A 19,765-nucleotide genomic window follows, 5' to 3' on the forward strand; every position below is an offset into this window, starting at 1 on the left:
GCTATTGGTCCTTTGGGTCTCAGCTCAGACATCTCCTCCCCCATGAAGCCCTCTCTCTTCTCCCAGCCCCCAGGCCAGGTACTTCCTCTGGCTCCCACAGGCCCCTGGGATTCCTCCATCACAGTCCCAACCACTCTAGGTTGTCACTCTCTATTCATGTGTTTGTCTTCCCCACTGGATTCTAAGCCCCAAGTCATCATGGATTGCTAGGGTTGCCTTGGTCTCTGTTATGTCTCAATAACAAATATAATGTCTGGCACATGAATGACTGAAAAAAATGCCTTTATTGAATTACTTTAAAAATAACAACAGTATAATCCTAATACCATTTACCGTGTACATACTATGTGCCAGGCATGTTAAATGGTGTTCTCATTGAATTCCAACAACCCTATGAGGTCAATACTAGTATGAACCCTACTTGGGAGGAGAGGGAGCTGGACCTCAGAGAAAAGAAGCTGCCTGCCCAAATCACAAAGCTAGTGAGAAGTGGAACCCAAATTTGAAGCAGGTGGTTGGGCTCAGAGCCTGAGTTGCTAACAGTCATTCAGAGTATCTCTCACTGATGCTCTTGGCTTGTAATTGTCCATCTGGGTCTGGGTGCAACTCCCCCACCAGACTTCAAGGACTTCCAGGACAGGGCCCAGGTTGGCTGCATTTCAGAGCAAAGGGCCTGGACCAGAACCGGGGTGTGGGAATTCGGTGAGTGGGATTAATGAGGGCACAAATGAATGAATCAGCGAATGGGTGGGTGTGTGACCCACGCGGCCCCACTCACCCTCGATGAGCCACTCGCAATTGCCATTGACGCTGTAGTTGCCCGCACCATCCGTCACGAAGCCTGGCGCCTCCCGCAGCACTTGCCGCTGCCCCTTGCAGTCCCCTGCCTGGGCCCCAGGTATCAGAGGCCCCAGCAGGGCCAAAGATAGAGCCAGCGCCACGGCCAGAGCCAGGCCCAGGGCCATCGCCGCCTCCCGCACTCTTACAGACGGGACAGGCCTTAAAGACCGGGAGAGGACCCTCCACGCGGCGTGAGGCCCTGCAAATGTGACCTCTATAGACGGGACATGGCCTTGTAGACCAGGGAGGTCCAGGAGTTGCAGACCCCACGAAGGGAACCGCCGCTGTAGAGGGGCTCTGGAAGCCGCGGAGTAGGTCCTACAGACCCATGGAAGGACCCGTAAATGGGGTCGTCATGGACGAGGCCGACCCCTAGGGACCGTGGGAGTCCCTGATAGTCACGGGCCCCCACAGGCTAGCTGACCCCATAAACGGTGTCCAGCAGTTATGAAGGCGGGCCGCTGCAGGCCAAAACGGACCTTATATACGGGTGGATCCCCAGGGGGCGAAGGGCTCTACAGCCCGGCGGGGGCCTCCATAGAGGGTGCGGGTCGTGCCGGGCCAGGCCCGGAAGATCCGAGAGAGACCCCTCCAGCCAGGGGCGGGGCGCGAGCGGGTGTCGGGGGCGGCGCCCGTCTTCAGGGGCTTGGGCCTGGACCCCATAGACGCACACCCTTGCTCACCCACCCGCGCCTCCCTCCGGAGCCGGATGGGCCAGATCAGAGAGACGAGGGGACGCTCGGGCCAGAGCGGCCTGGGAAGACCCGCCGGGAGGACGAGGGGGCGGGGGCCGAGCGGCCGCTGTGGGAGGAAAGATGGAGAGGAGGCGAGAAGTCGCAGAGCAGCTGGTCAGAGCGGCCCTGGGAGGACTGCGGAGCATCCAACCCCACCCCTCCACAGAGGGAGACTTCCGGAAACTTCCCCGCCCATTTGTTCCCAGACGCGTGCGCAACAGTGACCTCCTTGGCTTGCGAAGAGAGAATTACACATGCGCAGTGCTAAAATCGTAACCCGAACTCGGGGTACAGGTGGTTGAGCAAAGTTTGTGCCACTGGAGGGCGCCTCTAGCCCTGACTGGAGAAGAGACGGTAAAAAATAAAGGAGCGGTGCAGTAAGAGGGTTCTGTTGGATGATTTAGATGTTCAGTGCCCCCAGATTCCGGGCCAGTATGAAGGCCAGGTTATGCAGGCCTCTCCCAAAATGCCATTTCACAGGTGGACACACTGAGGTCCAGAGCCTGGAATGGTTCATGCTCCGCCCCGCCTCTGAGCACCATCAAGATGTAAAGAGGCCATTTTATAGATAAAAACTCAACGAATCCGCTTTATTTTGGCAAGAAGGGAAAAAAGTCTTTCTGCCGGGGACCTGAGGGAAGACCCCCGGATGGAGATAGGGGTGGGCAGAGCTCGGGTCCGAGGTCACAGAGATCCAAGGGAAGGTTTCAGAGTCGAGACCAGATTCACAATATCCGTCCCAGGAGCAATGGCTCGGGGTCGCGGAGTCCTGGAGAGTCACGGGCAGGGTCCCGGCGATCGTCACTGGTGTTCCGGGGTCCGGCGGGATCAGAGGTCTCGGAGGGGGCCAGGGGGCCGTAGGTCTCGGAACAGCGGGAGCCCAGAATCCGGCGCCGCTCGGGGCAGGGGCTGAGGGAGGGGACGGGGAGAGCGGCTCCCGCGGGACCGTTTGGCACAAAAGTCGGGGGAAGGGGGCGGAGCGGGACAGTACGCACCCCTACCTGGGCGCGCGGGGTGGGGAGGGTCGGGAAGGCCTGGGATGGCAGAGCCCTGGGGCCGGGATAGAGCGGGGATCCGGAGCCCGGCCGGGGCCCGGCGCGCGGCCCAAGGGGCGGGGTGGGCAAGGGTGCTCAGACCGGGGGTGCGGTGCCCCCGGCCGTGTGCATGCTGAAGTATTCGGTGAAGCCGGTGTGCGGCGCCGCCGTCTGGGGCACGAGCGGCTGATAGGGCGGCGTCGGGCCATCCCAGCTCGGGTCGGCCGCCTTGGGGAACCGAGCGGGAAGGGGCGGGGAGGCCGCGCCCGGCTCGGCCATGGTCACCACGCGGCCCCTCGGGGCCACCGCCGCCGCCACCGCCGTCTCCTCCACCTGCTTCCCGGCCTGGGAGGGGGGTCAGGGTCAGAGGCCATCCGGGACCCACGGGGGGCAGATGCGGCCCCGAAGGCCCGTCCCCCTCCCCGCAAAGGAGCCCCCCTCCCGAGGTGCGGGCGCAGGTGTCAATCAGGGAAGGACCGGGTGGCCGGGCGCCTGGGCAGCGGGGCCAGGTACTCAAGGGGCGGCGTCGGAGCGCGCGGGGCGAACTCCGGCGGCGGCCGGGGAGTGGGTGGAGAGCCGCGGAAGGCTGGTGGCGGGGGCACGGCGCGTGGCGTCTGCGGGGGCGTGCGCAACAGCGCCAGGACCCAATCGGGCAGGGTGGGCGCGGGCGCCGGGGGTAGGTCGCGGCGTGGTGTTGGGGCTCGGGGCATGCGAAAGGCGGGGGGTGGGCTCAGGCGCCTGGGAGAGGGGGGCGGCGGCGGGGCCGGGAGCGGGGTCAGGTACTCCAGGGGCGGCGCCAGCAGCTCCTCGTGCGCCGGGGGCGCGGGGCTTACGGAGGAGGCGGGCGGGGGGATGGAGAAGAGCTCCGTGAAGTTGGGCACCGAGTCGCTGATGAACGTCACGTTCCCATAGACGTGCTGCGGGAAGGCCTTGTCCGTGGACTGGCTCCCTCCGGGGCCCGGGGCCCCGGCCGAGGCGATCTGCGACGTGCGCACGTGGTACGGGAAGTTCTTGTTGGCTGCCGAAGGGCGTGTCATGATCTGGGGCGAGAGGCCAGGTGCTGGTTGGAGAAGCGCTGTCCAGGCCTCAGGCCGTCTCCATAAACATGGGGTCCTAAGGATCCCCCTTCACTTGACATCCCCCACGATTCCCTGCGGCCCGTCAGCCTGGATTAGGCACCTACCCTGGGCTCTCACGGTGCCCTGAGCTCCCACCTTTTTCTTCCATCGACCACTCTGCGATACTTCCTCCATCAGAGCCCTGATCACTGACTTATTGCAGATTGGTTAAGTGTCAGCATCCTTCCCTGTCCAGTATGACAGCCACTAACCATATGGAGCTATTTACATTTAAATTAATCAAAGGTAAATGAAAATGTTTGTCTTCAGTCACACTAGCCACATTGAAGTGCTCAGTAACCACATGTGGATAGTAGCTATTGTATTGGACAGCACAGAGTATAGAATATTTTCATAAACACAGAAAGGTCAATTGGACAACACCAGATAGATTCTAGAATGTTAGCACCATGAAGGTAGGAATTTGTTCAGTTCCCTGCTGAATCCCCAGTACCGTCTAGAACAGTACCTGCCTCATAAGCACTCGATAAATATTGGTCGAATGTAGAGATGTGTCCCCAGTTAGTCTAGTAAGTAATGAGGGCCGGGACTAGGTGTGACTCTAGCATTGCACATGGGAGCCCAGCATGACCCCCCACTAAGGTTGTGCTCAACAGGAGACAAGGAGCTGGGGAATGCCAGAGGTGGAGCTGTGCTCACCTAACTGAGCATTTTTAGGAAAGAAACTGGCTGAAGGTGAAATATAGCTAAAAGGGCACTGCATTTCCGTGTTCAGGCCCGCACCCCACCTCTCGCCCCACAGCTCATTGAGTATGGGATCTGGGTCACGATGATAAAACTCCCTCAGCCTCACTGGGGAAAAGGGATTGCAGTGCCTCCTTGGAAAGATGAGGAGAGGGTAGAAATGCAAACCCCTGGTGCAGAGCTTGGCACATGATGGTTCCCAGCATTTCTCCTCTTTCTGCCCCTTTCTGACTTCCTGCAGAGTTTCAAGAAGGGCTGTGCTGGGATGGTGAGTCTGGAACTAAGTCAGGCTCTGGGGTGGAAGATGGGGGACCCGGCCACCTGTGACTGAGTACATTCCCCACCCAGAGCACATTGTGGACCCCTGGGGTCAGGCAAGACCTGGGACCCTCATCAATGCCTATATCCAGGTCTGGCTCCCTCTCATGGTCTGCTGGAGAAGGACTGGGCTCAAAGTCCCTGCCCTAATACCAAAGGCCTTGGAGCCCTGGCAGGTCACCTCCCCCATCTGGGCCTTTCTGTAGAGTGGGTTCAACAACCATTATCCATCCTGTCCTGGGGCTGCTCTGACAATTAAACAAGGTATATGAACATATAGATACATGAACTGTCACCCAGAAGGCCAGATAGGATATAAATCAGGGGCGAAGAAGAGGTTGGTGCTGATAGCCTCTCGATATCATTCAGATCCAGGTCCCCTGGGACCCCAGCCTGGCCCACCCCACCTGCTTCTTCCTGGACAATGGCCTGTGATGGCAGATGGGAGAACGTGTTGGGGAAGGGTGGAGTAGTGACCAAGGGGCTTGGGAAAGGCAGGGGGATAGAGAAGAGAAATGTGAGAGTCTGGGGACACAGGGTCCGGAATGGGAATGGGAGGGGGTGAAAGAAAGACGGTGGGGTTCTTGGGCGCCCGAATGGCTCAGATGGTACAGCATGCGGCTTCTTGATCACGGTATCATGAGTTCGAGCCTCACATTGAGCGTAGAGTTTATTTAAGGGAAAAGGGGGGGGGGTTGGGTTGGGGAAGAGGCCAGGACAAGATGGGAGCGAGGAATAAAAGAGGGTGGACTGTGGGCAGGGGGGAGGGGGGCGGACGACACAGGAGAGCAGCCTGCAGGAACCCAGCAGGCTCTCAATGTCTGTTGGATGACTAAAGGGATGAAGTGAAGGAAATGGATGGAGAGCTCAGAACAGAAGGTTCAGCCTCACGCATCCTCCGCCCATCAGGCTCCCACCCCCACCTGGATGCCCTTCCTCACCAGGAACACGCCATGGGCATACAAATGGATCCCCAGCTGGATGCCATTGACAATCTTCTCCCGGGCCCACTTGGGGATCCCGAAGTTGGCAATCAGGGCCATCACAGGAACCGCAAAGAACCTGAAGGGGAGGTACTGGGTCAATAGAGACACTGCCCCTGCCCTCGTCCCCACCCCATGGCCCCAGCTCCCCTGCCATGTACACACACATGGGGCCCAGGTGGGTCCCAAACTGGAGAGAAGCCAGTGTGACCTTCAAAAGTCAGAGGTTAAAAGGGGGGCAGGAATCCCACTGGCCTGGGAAATTCTGGAAGGCAAAGACTAGGCTGAATTTAACTCAGTTCCACCCCACCCCAAATCCTGGCACCTGATAGGAAATCAAAAGATGTTTGGTGAATGAATTAACACAGGACAATAACAATTAAGGACTTACTGCGTCTCATGTATATAAACTCATTAACTCTCACAATGACGCTACGAAACAAGTGCAATTTCCATCCCCATTAAACAGGTAAGGACACTGAGGCCGACAGAAGTTAATTTTTGCGTGAGGTCACACAGCTTACAAGCTTTAGAACTGGGATCTGAACCCAGGCAGTCAGGCTTAGAATCTGCCTGCTGTACTGCTAAGTTACGTTGAACGATAAAAAATTACAACTAGCTTTTATTGAACACTTACTATGTGCCTTACATATTGCCTGACGCATGCTCAAGAGAATCCTTTCTTTATGGGTAGGCAACCTGAGGCACTCTTTTTTTTTTTTCTTTTCTTTTCTTTTTTTAATTTGGGAAAGTGATTTTTTCCAGGTCACAAAGTAAGTCGGTGGCAGACTCTGGGACAGTTGCCTGACTGAGGAGGGCCTGAGAAATGGATAGCCGTTTCCGGGAAGCCCCAGGACCAGGAGACAGGGACACATTGGGGGCCCAGCACGTCTCACCAGAGGGTGTAGGCAGCAAAGAAGGGCACGTAGAAAGGCTGCTTCTCCGGGAAGTGGCGCAAGGAGATGAGTACGGCATAGCAGAACCACACGTAAGCCGCCACCTGCAGCCCAATGAGCCCATAGCCCGCCGGCGACTCGTACGTGTACAGTACCTGGCCCGGGTCAAAGAACTGGACGCAAGGGAGAAGGTTCGTCATAGCTCTGACCCCCTGCCCGCCACACAGGGACCCCAGACCCCACCCCTGGGCACCCAGGGGGCAGAGGTACTTGGTCAGGACAGAAGCAGCTGGAGAGCACAAAACGGAAACAGAAGCACGTAGAGAAAGAGAATACATTCGCTACCAAGGGCCCAACATGGGGCGAGACACCTGCCATGTGTAAGCTTTTCCATTTGCCTCAACTCAGTGAGTTAGGTCTTATTATCACCTCACTTCACGGAGGGGGAAACTGAGGCTAAGAAGGACACCTTTTGGCCAAAGTCAAAGCCAAGGTGATATAAAGCCTTAGAGGAGCCTCCCTGGGATAAGTAAAACCCTCCTACTTTTCCAGAAGAGGAAACAGGCTTAGAGGGGGCGGGCATCACCCAAGGTCAGCTAGCTGGGGAGTGGGAGAGCCAGAGTAGAATCCAGGTCTGCGGGACTCCTGAACTCTCAGTCATGACATTGAGCATAAATGTGACAGACAGTGAGAGACAGAGGGAGGAGGAAGAAGGCTCCTCAGAGATGGTGAAGAGGGGAGGCATGCACTCAGAGAGACAGATGGGCAGGCAGAAATCGCAGAGTGGGAGCGAGCGAGCCAGCAAGAGTGCGATGTGAAGAAGGGCTGGCAGACAGGTGGAGGAGGTGGCCAAAAGCCTTGCGGGGGGGGGGGGGGGGCAGGGAGGCAAGGCCTGGGCAGTGGCGGGTGGCACTCACCTCGGCCTCATAGATGAGCAGCACCACGTGGGTAAGGGTGTACAGGGTCATGTAGACAGACAACTTCACGGAACCTGAGTGGCTGATGCGGCCCCTGGCGGCCGGCCATGAGGGGAGACAGCAGGGGTGGGGGCTGTCAGGGAGAAGCGGGCAGCCACCCCCCAGATCCACCCGAGTGCCCTGTTCCCTAGCCCAGCCACATCTCCCCCCAGCACTCCCTCCCGCCCCAGCCTGGGCACCGTGTCACCGTGAATCCCTTCCCCAGAAGGATGAGCATCAGCAGGAAGATGAGGAAGCTGGAGGAGAAGAGCAGCTTGGCTGCGAGAAGGGAGGAGAGGGTGTCTCAGACACAGGGCTCGCAGCGAGCCCGGGCACCCTTCCCCGGCCCACTTCGTTCTCACCCAAGATCTTCAGACTCCTGTTGCCAATGCCATCAGTGGCGTACTGGCCCCAGTAGATGCAGAAAAACAGGAGGCTCAGGACTGAGGGGAGAATGGGCAGAGGGAGGAAAGGACAGAAACCGGCTTTGCGGCATCACTGTTCCCTAGCACTATGATCCAGATGGCCAGAACTCCTCCTTCATCCCCATCAGGACTCTAGACCATTTCTTCCCACTGATGTCCTAGGAGACTCTGGAGTCTAGGCTCCAGCCTCTCCTCTCCAGGACCCAGATGTCCAGGCCCACAGCCACCTCCTCCCTCAGGCCCCCAGCCCCTCTTCCCTCAGACCCAGGAGTCCCGCCCCCAGCCCCTCCTCCCTCAGGCCCAGGAGTCCAGGCCCCCAGCCCCTCCTCCAGGAGTCCAGGCCTCCAGTCCCCTCCTCCCTCAGACCTAGGAATCCAGGCCCCCAGCCCCTCCTCCCTCAGATCCAGGAGTCCAGGCCCCCAGCCCCTCCTCCCTCAGACCCAGGAATCCAGGCCCCCAGCCCCTCTTCCCTCAGGCCCAGGTGTCTGGACCCTAGGCCCCTCCCCCGACAGAACTCAAAGTTGGGCTACTCTAAACCTCACCCTCCACTCCTGCTGCAGCCATGAACATTTTATAAGTTGTGTGGAGCAACTGACGTCCTTTCAGCAAATCTAGAAGACGGGTAGGGGAAGGGGATTCACAGACAGGAAGGGAGAGTAGCTCACCTCCCCCAATCCTGCCCCGCATAACTCCTAACCCGACCACTACCACCATGTGCTGGACTCACATCCAAAGTAACAGGAGAGGAAGAAGATGAGGATGAAGATGAGAAGGAAAGTCACATCTGTCTCCAGGATCCCTGCCGATTTGGTAGGAGGAGGAAATGTTTCAGTCAGGCTGGGGGTTCCTCAGCAGGCACCCCACTCTAGAGTCCCACAAAGATCCTGGCTTCTGGGTCCCCATATACTCACCGAACTCATCAGCCGAGAAATGCCGTGTCCAGAAGGACTTGCCGTTGGTGAGGACCATCTCGTACTCCAGCTGCAGCCCATCTCCCTGTGGAGAGTGTGGTGGCCTAAGTGGGGAGGGGGGCCTGGGCAGGCAGGGGATCAGCAGGAAGGCAAGGAGGGGAAGGCCCGGGTGGCCGTCCCAGCCCCTTACCCCACACTTGCTGAGTGCGATGTACCACCACCTTTCACGCACAGAGCGGAAGCTTCGGCCGCTGGAGCAGCTCAGGTAACGGGTTCCCTCCTCTGACACTACCTGGGGAGAAACAAGAAGAAGGCTGAAGCCTGTCTGTGCAGCCCCCAGGTCCTTGGCCTTCAGCACCTGCTCACTCCCCCAGACTGGGCCCATACCTGACAGCCTGACCAGGCGTACTGGGTGGTGAGGTTGATGACCTGGTTGTTCTCGGGCCTGATCACTGACTCCTTGGCCAGGCAGTCCTGGGGAAGGCAGGGACATGGTCACCCCCTGGCCAGCCTCGACCTTCCCCCCTCTCCCCCCATACACCCTCCTCACAGCCTTCACCTTGTCCCCTGCCTTGTACACAGCTGGCCACTGGGATGGGTCGTCGAAATAGAGGAGGATGTTCTGACAGCACTTGGCCTGCAAACCCAGAGATTTTGAAGTTTGGGGGAGTGCAGAGAGCTGGGGTGGTCCTTGCCTTGGGAGGCCAAGGGAGTATCCAGCCTCTGCATGGAGACTAGTTAAGGAAGGCTCACCTCAGGGTATCGGAAACGGAAGTCCAGTCGTCCATAATCCGAAAGAAAGCAAAATCTCGTCAGGAACAGCCAGTCCTGAAAAAGGGGCCCAGTCCTGCTGAGTCCTTTGAGAACTCTCCTGGACTCCACGGGCCCCCAACTTTCCTTCCCTACCCTTGGGTACCTGGTTTCCCAAGAAGCATAAGAGGACCAAGTTACAACCCAAATTCTTCTGTGATCCCTTCGCTTTGGGTCCAGGATTCTTGCCTCAGAAGCCCCCCCACTCCCCCAAGTTTCTTCTCCCCTCAAACACTTGTCCCATTTTCCGAGTGCCCTGAGAAAGATCCTGGAGGGCCAGATACCCACCCAGGCCACGTTCAGTCCCAGACACAATCTGACTGCCACCCCCATGGGTTATCCACACACATGCCCCCCAGGGGGGTCCCAGAGACCATCTCGTGCTGGGGCCCTCTTCCGGCCCTGAGCAGGAGCGTGAACTCAAGGCTTTCGGCAGAGTGAAAAGTGCTGTCCCTTCAGCACCACCTCGGCGTCCCCCCCCCCCAACCCCCACCCCAAACTCCGACTCTCCCAACCGGGCCCTCCTCCCCGCCCAGCTCTGACCTCAATGTCCCTCCTACAACCCCCAAGTCTCTTCTCGACCCCACAGCCCCTCTTAGCCTCAACACTGACCCAATCCCCCCACCCCCATAACCCCAGCCCCATTCCCCCCCGCCCCGCCCCCCACGGCTCCCAGGGACCGCCAGGGAAGGGCGGCAGGGGGCGGGGCGGCACCCTCCTCCCTCCCTCCCCTCGGGTCCCCGGGGGCCCGGCCGGTGGCAGGGGAGGGCCCAGCGCGCTCACCTCCTTGGAGCTGAGGTTGCCCCGCACGTACTTGGCCCGGGCGCGGGGGGGCAGTGGCAGGAGCAGGAGCAGCAGCGGCGGCAGCAGCAGGAGGCGCAGAGCGGGCGCTCGCGGGGGCTCCATTCCGCCCGCTACCGGCCCCGGCCCCGGCCCCAGCTCCGCTCCGACTCCCGCTCCGGCCCGGCGACGGCGGCGAGAGCGCGCGGGCCGGCCAGCGCGCGCCCCCGATTAAAGGGGCCGCCGGCCGCCGCGCTCCCCGCCCCCTCCTCCAGGATGGCCTGGCCTGCCGCCTTCCCAATCGGTGTGAGAGAGGACGCCTCTCCACCCCGCCCCAGCCTAAGTCCTCCCCTCTGGGAGTGTCCCTGACACCTCTGGCTCCCCGTGTCCTACACTGAACTCCCATTCCCCCAAGCCGTGCCGCCTCCTCCAGACTGCCCTCTCGGGATGACCCCCCAAACCACAGACCCCAGCTCTGTCCTGACCTCTCCCGAATTTAGACCCAAACTGCTCTTTCATTGCTCATCCCCGCCTCGCATGACAGCCATCCCCAGCTGTGTCCACCCGAGATCCTGTGGACTCTGAAGTGCCCACAGAGACACAGAGGCGGGAGAGGGCAAACCACTTGTTCTGGGTCACAAAACACGGAGATGGCACAACCCTGGGCCACAACCACTCCACTCCATTGCCTGACCCTGTCCAGTCACTGCTCACTGGGGTGTGAAACGGGCTTGCTGCCTCTCAGAAGAGGTGGTGTTGTGAGAAGTCCACAGCAGACTGAAATCAACTACCTGGGTTCAAAACCCAACATTGCCACTTTCTCATTAGACCTCAGCCAAGTCCTGTAATCTCCCAGTTCAGTCCCCTACCAGCTGGTTCCAACCTTACAGTTTCCCAGTGGGCAATGAGGATCCCTGGAAAGGCTTTAGAGAGTAGCGTCCAAGTCCCTCAGCTTCATTTTCCTGATCAGATTCCAACAAACATTTCTAGCTTCATTCCTCCCTCTCCTCTGCAAAAAAATGTGTTGCTCCTCAAAATATCATTTTAAAAAACTTTCTAAGCCAGGGGCCAAGCAGGAAACATAAGTGCATGAAACATTTCAGTTTGAGAGAGTGTGAGCCCCGTGAAAAGGCGGCCTCTGCTACTTGGCTTGAGCCAGTTGTTGCCAGAAGGGATAGTAGGTCTGCTGCCAGATCTTTTCTTTCTTTCTTTCTTTTTTTTTCCAGAGAAGCCAGAAATGTGTTCGGCTTTTTGTTTTGTTTTGTTTTGCTTTTGTTTTAAAGCAAACTGATTTGTAATAGTAGGCACTTAATTCAAAAATGTAAAATATATCTTGGGCCGAAGTAAAAAGTCTGTGGGGCAGCTTCAGGCCTCATCTGCCACTCCTGTCGTGATCCTGCAAACACAGTTCCTGTGCCCGCCGGACCAGGAGCCCATCAAGGGCAGGGCCTGGACATGATTCACTCAAGGTCCCAGGACAGCCTAGGGATATGGACTGTATGCACATACTGTCCCACAGAACAGCATTTCTAGGATTGCCTGAGATGGTTCTTTTCTGCCTCTACTAGTAAGTTTTTACTAATCTTAAAATGTGTAAAGGTCTACGTCTGCTCCTTTCTGAATAACTCCCTCATCACCAGGGCAGGATCATCACTCCCTCCTTGCACTCCCGGCACATAGTTGGCTTCAGTGGGTGAACATGTGGGACTGACTAAAGCCCCAGGTTTCCCCAGCCCCCTGGCACCTCAAACCCCAGGAAGGTGACAAGTGACAGTATCTTCCCCTCCCTCTTGGACCCAGAACTCAGAACAAAGCAAAGCTGCTGTCCTGGGCCAGCCACTCACTGAAAATCAAGAGGACCATGTAGAAGGTACTTTATTGAGGAGATTAGGAGTACCCCCAGCCCAGCCTCAGCCCCCTCAGTACAGTCTCATGGGTGGAAAGGACCAGGCCTCTGGACTGCTCTGGGCCACCACCCAGGAGAGACTGGGCAGTGGGGCAGGGGGGCTGGGGCTCCAGTCCAGGGCAGAGGTTCTGGGCAACAAGGATGATGGTGGCTGAGGCACGGGCTGTTGGGGCCCGACCCCCCAGGGCCGCGGAGGGGGTGGTGTGGCTACCAGCCAGATGCTTTTCAGCAGGTCAAAGGCTGTTGGGGGGCCCCAGGCTGCCCCGGATGGCGAAGGCAGCAAGGGCAAGGGGGGTGGCCAGGGGCCTTTTGGCGGTGCCAGGCTCACCCCGGGCACCATGGGAGTGCTGGAGGTGTGAGGCATGGCAAAGGTGAGCTCCTTTGTCCTCTGTTGCCTCCTCTGCCTCCCCTCCCCTGGGGCCGGCTCAGGGCTGTTGATCCAGGAGGGTGTCATCCTTCGGCTTTCAGGGCCCCCAGGCTTGGTCCCTGGCACAAAGGAAAAAAGCATGGAAGACAGCTGAACCAGAGCAGACAAGGAGAAGGGGAGTACAGGGAGCAGGAGGTAGGCTCACCTGGTAAGGGTGCCTGGCAGCCACGGAGCACCACCGTGAGGTCGGGCACACAGCCATGGCAGGCCTGTAAGGTGCCCACAATGGCATCCCTGGCTTCTTGCACTAGGTTCCTCCTGGGGAAGGCCTGTGGCAGAATCAGCTGGCACTGCAGCTCCTCCAGCAGCTGCCCCAAGCCAGGGAGCTCTGGGGGACTGGGTGGGCCTGGGCCAGAGCCTCTAGGCACCTGATTCTCCTTGCCCCTTGACTGCGGGGCTGGTTCTTGGGCCCGCCTTGGGCTCGGGGAGGGTTTGGTGGGCAGTGAAGGGGTGCCTGGCTCCAGGGACTCACAGCTAAGCAGCCGTGCCACGTCCAGAGATTTCACCTCATGGTTGAAGAGACCCCGGTGCTCCCGGCTCAGCCGGCCCTGGGTTATGACCACAAGCTTGGAAGCAGCAGGGGCCACAGAGGGATCCTGACTGGTCACAGGAGGATCCTGACGGGTCAGTGGCCGGCGGCTGCCCATCAGGGCCTCGTTGCGCTCCCGCCTGGTCTTCCGACGGCGGACACGACCAGGTTTCTCAGGCCGCTGGAAAGGCTGGGGGGCTGGCCCTCGGGGGTCCATAGTGTACTGGAAGAGAAAGCTAGGATGGTTAACCGTAAGCAGGTAAGTCAGGGACTAAGAGTGAATGGTGAGAAGAGGAGATGGTTTGGGGTGAGGTGGATATACTATTTACAGAGACGAGATGGGAGTAAGGTAGTGGGGAGGGAGCGACTGGCAAAGGCTTGGTCAGGGAAGGAGTCATGGGGGTCGGGTGGGGTCAAGGGAGTCATGATCAATGGGAAGATTTGTCAGGGAATAAACAAAGGGCTACAGGGTACAGGGTCGTGAGGAAACAGCTAGAAGATGGGGGGTGGGGACGGGATCATGAGACCACAGGGATCTGGTGAACCAGAAGCGGATTGTGGACAGAGGAGAAATCCAGGCATAGAGGAGGTATTGGAGAATGCAGAAAGAGAGGGCAGAGGGAGAAAGGCAGGAGAGAAACGGCAGAAAAGAAGTTGGAGAGGCTGAGAAGACCTCGGGAAAGCAGAAAGGGCGACGGCGGAGCTACCAGGAACTGGGGCCTAGTCACGGGAGCGAGGTGGCCTAGGGTAGGAGACCAGGCAAGGGTGGGCAGTTGAGGTTACACGGGGGGGGGTACGGTTGGTGGGGGCAGGGCGTGGAGCACCTCACCTTCTCAGGGACCAACGAACCCCGCCGCACACCCACCCCACGTGGCTGTGGGGTGCAGTGCCTTCTTTTCCGCGGTAACCCTAGCTCACGACGGACCGAGGTCTCTTCCGGGCCTCACGCTGGGCCTCCTGCGCACAACGCGCATGCGTGTGTCTCTCCCATGCCCTTCGGCTTCCTGCTCCCGTGAGGCGGGCACGAGGCACAGACTGCCGGTTATAGTCCCGCCCATTGCAGCCTTACTTTCAGAAACCTCTCTCATTTGTCCTTAGGCCCTTCCCATCCACCAATTGGCTGTGAGGCACACTGGGGCCCGCCCCCTTCCTGAATGCTGATTGGTTTAGATGTCTAACAGTGGACTTTCTCTCCGGAAGGTGCGATGAGACGAGGCACAAGGGGGAAAAGGGCCATCATAGTCTCCGTTTGCAGCCGGTCCCCAGACAATCAGTGTAGAGTCGTCATTCAGAAGTTGGATCTGGTGTTAAGACTACCCAGGTTCAAATGCCCAAACTGGCATATTTTAGTTGTGTGACCTTGGACAAGTGTGTAACTGCTGAGACCCTCAGTTTCCTAATTTGTAAAATGGAGTTGGTAGTAGTACGTCCTTCATGTGGTGGCTGTAAGTATGAAATGCGCCAATATACCTAACCTGAAACAGCGCTTGATTTGAATGAGATGAATGCCTCAAAGCTGTTTCTCGCTAAGCTTTGCTTCCAGAAGTGCTTCTCTACCTTTTCCAATTGATCTATCTACACTCAGTCCCTCAGACTTTTTTTTTTTTTTTAAGATGTATTTATCTGTTTGAGAGAGAGCTAGCATGAGCAAGGGGAGGGGCAGGAGAGGGAGAGAGAATCCTCAAGCAGGCTCCCTGCTGAGTGCGGAGCCCGATGTAGGGCTTGATCCCAGGATCCTGAGAGCATGACCTGAGCTGAAATCAAGAGTCGGCAGCTTAACCGACTGAGCCACCCAGGAGCCGTGCCCCCTCCTCAACCTTTAAAATCAAGCTATGGCCAGAGTATTCCCCCTGCCCTAATAAGAGAGATATATATAGATAGATATAGATATAAAGATTTTTATTTATTTATTTATTTGACAGAGAGACAGCGAGAGAGGGAACACAAGCAGGGGGAGTGGGAGAGGGAGAAGCAGACTCCCCGCTGAACAGGGAGCCCGATGCGGGGCTCCATCCCAGGACCCTGGGATCATGACCTGAACCGAAAGCAGATGCTTAACGACTGAGTCACCCAGGCACCACCCACCCCCCCAATAAGCTATATTCCCTGTGTAATACTGCTTACCCAGTCTTCTTGAGTTTTCAAAGCCTAACTCAATTACTACTGGGAAACCCCTCACCCTCAGAGTCCTTCTCTTCCTCCTCCTTCTCTACTTCTCTTAATCACAGCCTCGATCCTTCTCCCAGCTCTGTGTCTGTCTGATCTGTCTTCCCCAACACGCTGGGACAAGGCCAGGATCTGACCCATACATTTAATATTCATTCAAGTTCTTGTGAGCAGCGATGGTACTTGGTACTATGAGTCAGGCCCTGTTCTAGGCCAGTGGATGGAGGCAAAACATTAACATGATAAATAAGACTATCTCAGTATCAACCTACCCAGAAAGAATGAATAGACGGGCAGGTCTCATCTGGGAGTAGAGCTTCAGGAATATAACCAGGAAGTTTAGGGGGTAGAGGACCCCCCCCCCCCCCCCCCCCGCCACCTGGTCCCTGAGAACAGGAAGAGCTGGGAAGACTTGAGATTTCAGATTAATATGGGGTGTTGGGGAGGTGACCTTAGGTGGCCTTGGCTATGGATGTAGGTTTCAGAGCCCAGACACACCTGTGGGTTTAGGGGGGGGAATGGAGGCCACGGATCTGCAAGATGAGCTGGGCGGGAGGGGCGCCAGGCTGGACCTAGGCCTTGAGGCATCTCGAGTTTCCTTTCTCTTTCTGCACCTTCTGCTGCCCTCTTTGCAGCTGCCTGTGATGTATGTAATGCAAAGCTATGTAGTTTAGATCTTATGCCACAAACACTGGTGCTTTTGAGAGGGGGGCTGGGGTGGGGGCACGAGCAGGTAAGCTCACTTAAGTCCTGGTGCTGCCTTAGCCTGAGGCTTACAACTGAGGCTCTATTTTTCACATTTTGCCATCTTCCTTTTTTCTCCCCACGTCAGTAGAAGATGGGAGCGTCCCCTCCTAGCCAGGTGCGTGCGAGCCACCCCCTCAAGGGATCCAGGAATGGACTCCTCCACTCACTCCCGTCCCCCCCCCCACCACGTGAATGAGACACACACACAGCTGGCGATCACACACACACACACACACACACACACACCTGGTGAACCCATCCCTCCACTCACTCCTCTCCCGCCACGTGAATGAGACACACACACAGCTGGTGATCACACACACACACACACACACACAACCTGGTGATCCCGTCCGCACATTTCTCGCCCTATAGCAAATGGTTTCTCCCCTACCAGAAAAGGCTCTAGATTCCCCTCCCCCACTCTCTGCCTTTCAGGTAGTTCGCCCCTCCCCCTGACACCGATGTGGTCGTTTCTCCCTCCCCCACGGGTGCTGGATGGTCTCGCCTCCCCGTCCCCAGGTGCCCCAGTGCGCTAGCGGCCGCCGCCCGAGAGAGAGAGAGAGAGAGAGAGAGAGAGAGAGAGAGAGAGAGGGAGAGAGAGGGAGAGAGAGAGAGAGGCCCGGGCGGGAAGCGCTGGGCGAGTCCACTGCGCGGCCGCCGCGGGGGAAGCATGTGTTCCCGATTCCGTCTCCCCTTCTAAGTGAAGGTTTCCGCTCCTGCAGAGGAGGCGGCGCCCGGGATCGGCCGTCGTCCCCGCTGGAGTGCGGGCGTCGGGACCGTCCATTGTTGCCGGGAAGGGAGGGGTGGGCGTGGCGGAGCCACCTCCTTGGCCAACTCTCCCGGGTCGGCCTCGCTCGCCCATCCTGCAGGAGCTGCGGCGCCAAGATGAGCAGGGAGGAGAACCCAGCCAGCAAGCCCACGCCGGTGCAGGACGTGCAGGGCGACGGACGCTGGATGTCCCTGGTGAGCGACCCGGCCCGCGATACTCGGGAGTCCGGGAGGGGCCTCAGGAGAGCAGCTGTGTGGCGCCGCTCTCTGTACGCGATTAGGAAACCGGGCAGTCGGGGCGGTGCTGCCTAAGGAAGCGGAGCGGGGCGGGCCCAGGAGCGCGCGTGCCATTCACTGCCCCTTGTACGTCCTCAAAGCACCATCGGTTCGTGGCCGACAGCAAAGATAAGGAACCCGAAGTGGTCTTCATCGGGGACTCCTTGGTCCAGCTAATGCACCAGTGCGAGGTGAGGCCCGTCCCCGTCCCCCTGCCCCACCCGGGCCTCTGCCCTCACTGACACACCTGGATCAGACCCCAGCCCAGACAGAGTATGAGGTTCCCCGAAGTAGCCTCAGGCAGCACCCCACGTAAGGGGCAACGTTGTACTGAGAAGGAACTGTGTGACCAATCTTTGTCAGATTGAGGCTTTCTTGCGAGATTGCCTGAGGTGAGACTCTATTGTTTGCTTCAGGGAGTGCACAGCCCTAGTGAATGGCCACAAAGCTGCAGTGTTTGCACGAAGTGAAAGTCAGCTGTAATAGCTCTCCACAAAGGGGGCGCAATTATGTTATCTTTCCACTGAGTGAGGTCAAACCGTAAATAGAGGCTTTCATCAGCTGTAAGGCTAGTGGTTCAATGCGTGACTCAAGCCCAGTGGGTTTCCATAAAGTGAGTCTTGCTTTTGTGGGGCTCCGGGAAAGGGAGACTATACTAGGTTTGCATAAAGTGAGGGTTTTTTTTTTTTTAAGATTTTATTTATTTATTTGAGAGAGAGAATGAGATAGAGAGAGCATGAGAGGGGGGAGGGTCAGAGGGAGAAGCAGACTCCCTGCTGAGCAGAGAGCCCAATGTGGGACTCGATCCCGGGACTCCGGGATCATGACCTGAGCCGAAGGCAGTCGCTTAACCAACTGAGCCACCCAGGCGTCCCATAAAGTGAGGTTTTGACCAGACTCCTTCCATAAGGCAGGGCTCTTCTGTGCTGACATTTGGTGCACGCTCGGACAGAGGGCCATGGTCCCTGCTGCCAACGCCCCTGTGCCCACACCCCTTCTTGTCTACAGATCTGGCGGGAGCTCTTCTCTCCTCTGCACGCACTTAACTTTGGCATTGGCAACGATAGCACGCAACATGTGCTTTGGCGGCTGGAGAATGGAGAGCTGGAACACATCCGGCCCAAGGTGAGCGGAGCTTGGGTGGGCAGCGAAAGCACCCTAGGCCTCCCCCTTTACCACTGCTTCCCGCCTCTCTTTCCACAGATCGTGGTGGTCTGGGTGGGTACCAACAACCATGGGCACACAGCGGAGCAAGTGACTGGTGGCATCCAGGCCATTGTGCAACTGGTGAACCAACGGCAGCCCCAGGCCCGGGTCGTGGTGCTGGTGAGATGGTGGGAGGTCAGGGAGGAAAGAATGGCGGTGGTCCGGGACCCCCTCAGGTGCAGCTGCAGCTAGTTCTGGGCAGCATGGCAGCAGAGAAGTGGCTTTCAGGCAAAAGCTCACATCGAGGCTTGCTACACACCCAGCGGCTGTAGTTAAGGTCACGTTCAGGGACCAGTTAGCCTCTTTTGCCCAAGAAACTGCTGAAGGTTCTGGGGGTGTTGCAAAACTCAAAACAATTAGCCAGAAGTCGTCAGGCATTCCCGGGGTGAATCCAGGCTCCATCACTTCGGGCCAGAACCTTTCCTCCTCAGAAAGAGGGATTGACCCTTTGCCACGCTGTTGACATTTTTAGGATTGATACTTGGCAAGGGGCTGGCACCCAGAAGGTTCTTGCTGAACTGGGGTCTCAGTCACGGTATCGGGAATCATCCTGCCAATCCCCCCGCTTTCCCATCCCTAGTGTATTCCACAGCTGGGGACTCCGTGGTGAGGGTGAATTGTTTGGCCCAGAGCACAGGATACCCAGATGCAGGTAGGATGTCTCCTCACAACTCTTGGTGCCCTTCCTCAGGGCCTGCTTCCGAGGGGCCAGCACCCTAACCCACTTCGTGAGAAAAACCGACGGGTGAACGAGCTGGTCCGGGCAGCACTGGCTGGCCACCCACGGGCCCACTTCCTGGATGCCGACCCCGGCTTTGTGCACTCAGACGGTACCATAAGTCACCATGACATGTATGATTACCTGCATCTGAGCCGCCTGGGCTACACACCTGTCTGTCGGGCCCTGCACTCCCTGCTTCTGCGTCTGCTGGCCCAAGACCAGGGCCAGGGGGTCCCCCTGCCAGAGGCTGCACCCTAAGCATCCTCCTTCCCCGACATTAAATTCTCGTTCCTCAGTCTCCCGTTTCTTGCTTTATGGCCCAGCCCTTCTGGGTCCCTCCACCTCAACTTTGACCTCTGCGACCCTGACGCTCTGGGGGGTGTCCTGTTTCTGCCCGAAGCAGGCATCCGCCGACCCATCAAGGCACTCTGGTTCTTGCACAATCTGGCAGGTTTCTACCATCGGGAACGCTGCACGCAGGCACTGCCCATCGGTAACACACTCGG

General features: G+C 58.1%; 4 protein-coding genes across 7 annotated transcripts in view; 1 reads left to right on the forward strand and 3 right to left on the reverse strand.

The window, feature by feature from the left end:
• Nucleotides 1–1,697, reverse strand: part of MEGF8 (multiple EGF like domains 8) — a 41,207-nt gene extending 39,510 nt beyond the window's left edge. For both annotated transcript variants that reach the window (XR_004675939.1, XM_034986583.1), the window contains exon 1: nt 779–1,697. Coding sequence is in view for 1 of the 2 variants with exons in the window: in XM_034986583.1 (XP_034842474.1) it covers nt 779–965 (187 nt within the window). In the remaining variant the exon portion in view is untranslated. The remainder of the gene's footprint in view (nt 1–778) is intronic.
• A 429-nt stretch (nt 1,698–2,126) lies between these two features.
• On the reverse strand, nt 2,127–10,704 carry TMEM145 (transmembrane protein 145). 2 transcript variants are annotated; one of them, XM_034986545.1, is made up of 15 exons: nt 10,514–10,704; nt 9,674–9,748; nt 9,480–9,557; nt 9,308–9,394; nt 9,111–9,212; nt 8,921–9,005; nt 8,737–8,808; nt 8,552–8,620; nt 7,947–8,027; nt 7,785–7,863; nt 7,546–7,639; nt 6,629–6,801; nt 5,691–5,811; nt 3,442–3,648; nt 2,127–2,953 (listed from the first exon to the last, which is right to left on the reverse strand). In XM_034986545.1, the coding sequence occupies exons 1-15, from the start codon at nt 10,634–10,636 to the stop codon at nt 2,705–2,707; spliced, it is 1,695 nt and encodes a 564-aa protein (XP_034842436.1). In that variant the 5' UTR covers nt 10,637–10,704; the 3' UTR covers nt 2,127–2,704. The 2 variants fall into 2 exon arrangements, with proteins under 2 accessions (XP_034842436.1, XP_034842435.1); XM_034986544.1 differs by having other exon boundaries at nt 2,867–3,648.
• Nucleotides 10,705–12,429: 1,725 nt separating this feature from the next.
• On the reverse strand, nt 12,430–13,589 carry PRR19 (proline rich 19). Its single transcript, XM_034986546.1, has 2 exons — nt 12,989–13,589; nt 12,430–12,902 (listed from the first exon to the last, which is right to left on the reverse strand). The coding sequence occupies exons 1-2, from the start codon at nt 13,587–13,589 to the stop codon at nt 12,430–12,432; spliced, it is 1,074 nt and encodes a 357-aa protein (XP_034842437.1).
• A 3,399-nt stretch (nt 13,590–16,988) lies between these two features.
• On the forward strand, nt 16,989–19,552 carry PAFAH1B3 (platelet activating factor acetylhydrolase 1b catalytic subunit 3). Of its 2 annotated transcripts, XM_034986592.1 has the most exons (5): nt 16,990–17,251; nt 17,434–17,523; nt 18,341–18,457; nt 18,536–18,658; nt 19,230–19,552. In XM_034986592.1, exons 1-5 carry the CDS (start codon nt 17,174–17,176, stop codon nt 19,515–19,517), a joined length of 696 nt encoding a protein of 231 aa, XP_034842483.1. In that variant the 5' UTR covers nt 16,990–17,173; the 3' UTR covers nt 19,518–19,552. The 2 variants fall into 2 exon arrangements, with proteins under 2 accessions (XP_034842484.1, XP_034842483.1); XM_034986593.1 differs by lacking the exon at nt 17,434–17,523 and having other exon boundaries at nt 16,989–17,251.
• Nucleotides 19,553–19,765: the final 213 nt, after the last annotated feature.

Source organism: Mirounga leonina, unplaced genomic scaffold (genome assembly GCF_011800145.1).
Source record: "Mirounga leonina isolate KUSES-001 unplaced genomic scaffold, KU_Mleo_1.0 Mir_376, whole genome shotgun sequence".
Taxonomy (NCBI): Eukaryota; Metazoa; Chordata; class Mammalia; order Carnivora; family Phocidae; genus Mirounga; species Mirounga leonina.

Bases quoted from the DNA above. Each gene is read 5' to 3' on its own strand.
- TMEM145 (XM_034986544.1), bottom strand. From the start codon at position 10,636: ATGGAGCCCCCGCGAGCGCCCGCTCTGCGCCTCCTGCTGCTGCCGCCG. The intron at 9,006-9,110 runs GTAAGGGGCTGG...CACTCTCCACAG, and splicing joins TCGCACTCAGCAAGTGTGGG to GGAGATGGGCTGCAGCTGGA. The intron at 7,864-7,946 runs GTGAGAACGAAG...CCCTTCTCGCAG, and splicing joins CAGGAGTCTGAAGATCTTGG to CCAAGCTGCTCTTCTCCTCC.
- PRR19 (XM_034986546.1), bottom strand. From the start codon at position 13,589: ATGGACCCCCGAGGGCCAGCCCCCCAGCCTTTCCAGCGGCCTGAGAAA. The intron at 12,903-12,988 runs GTGAGCCTACCT...CCTTTGTGCCAG, and splicing joins CTGCCAGGCACCCTTACCAG to GGACCAAGCCTGGGGGCCCT.
- PAFAH1B3 (XM_034986592.1), top strand. From the start codon at position 17,174: ATGAGCAGGGAGGAGAACCCAGCCAGCAAGCCCACGCCGGTGCAGGAC. The intron at 18,458-18,535 runs GTGAGCGGAGCT...CTCTTTCCACAG, and splicing joins TGGAACACATCCGGCCCAAG to ATCGTGGTGGTCTGGGTGGG. The intron at 18,659-19,229 runs GTGAGATGGTGG...GCCCTTCCTCAG, and splicing joins AGGCCCGGGTCGTGGTGCTG to GGCCTGCTTCCGAGGGGCCA.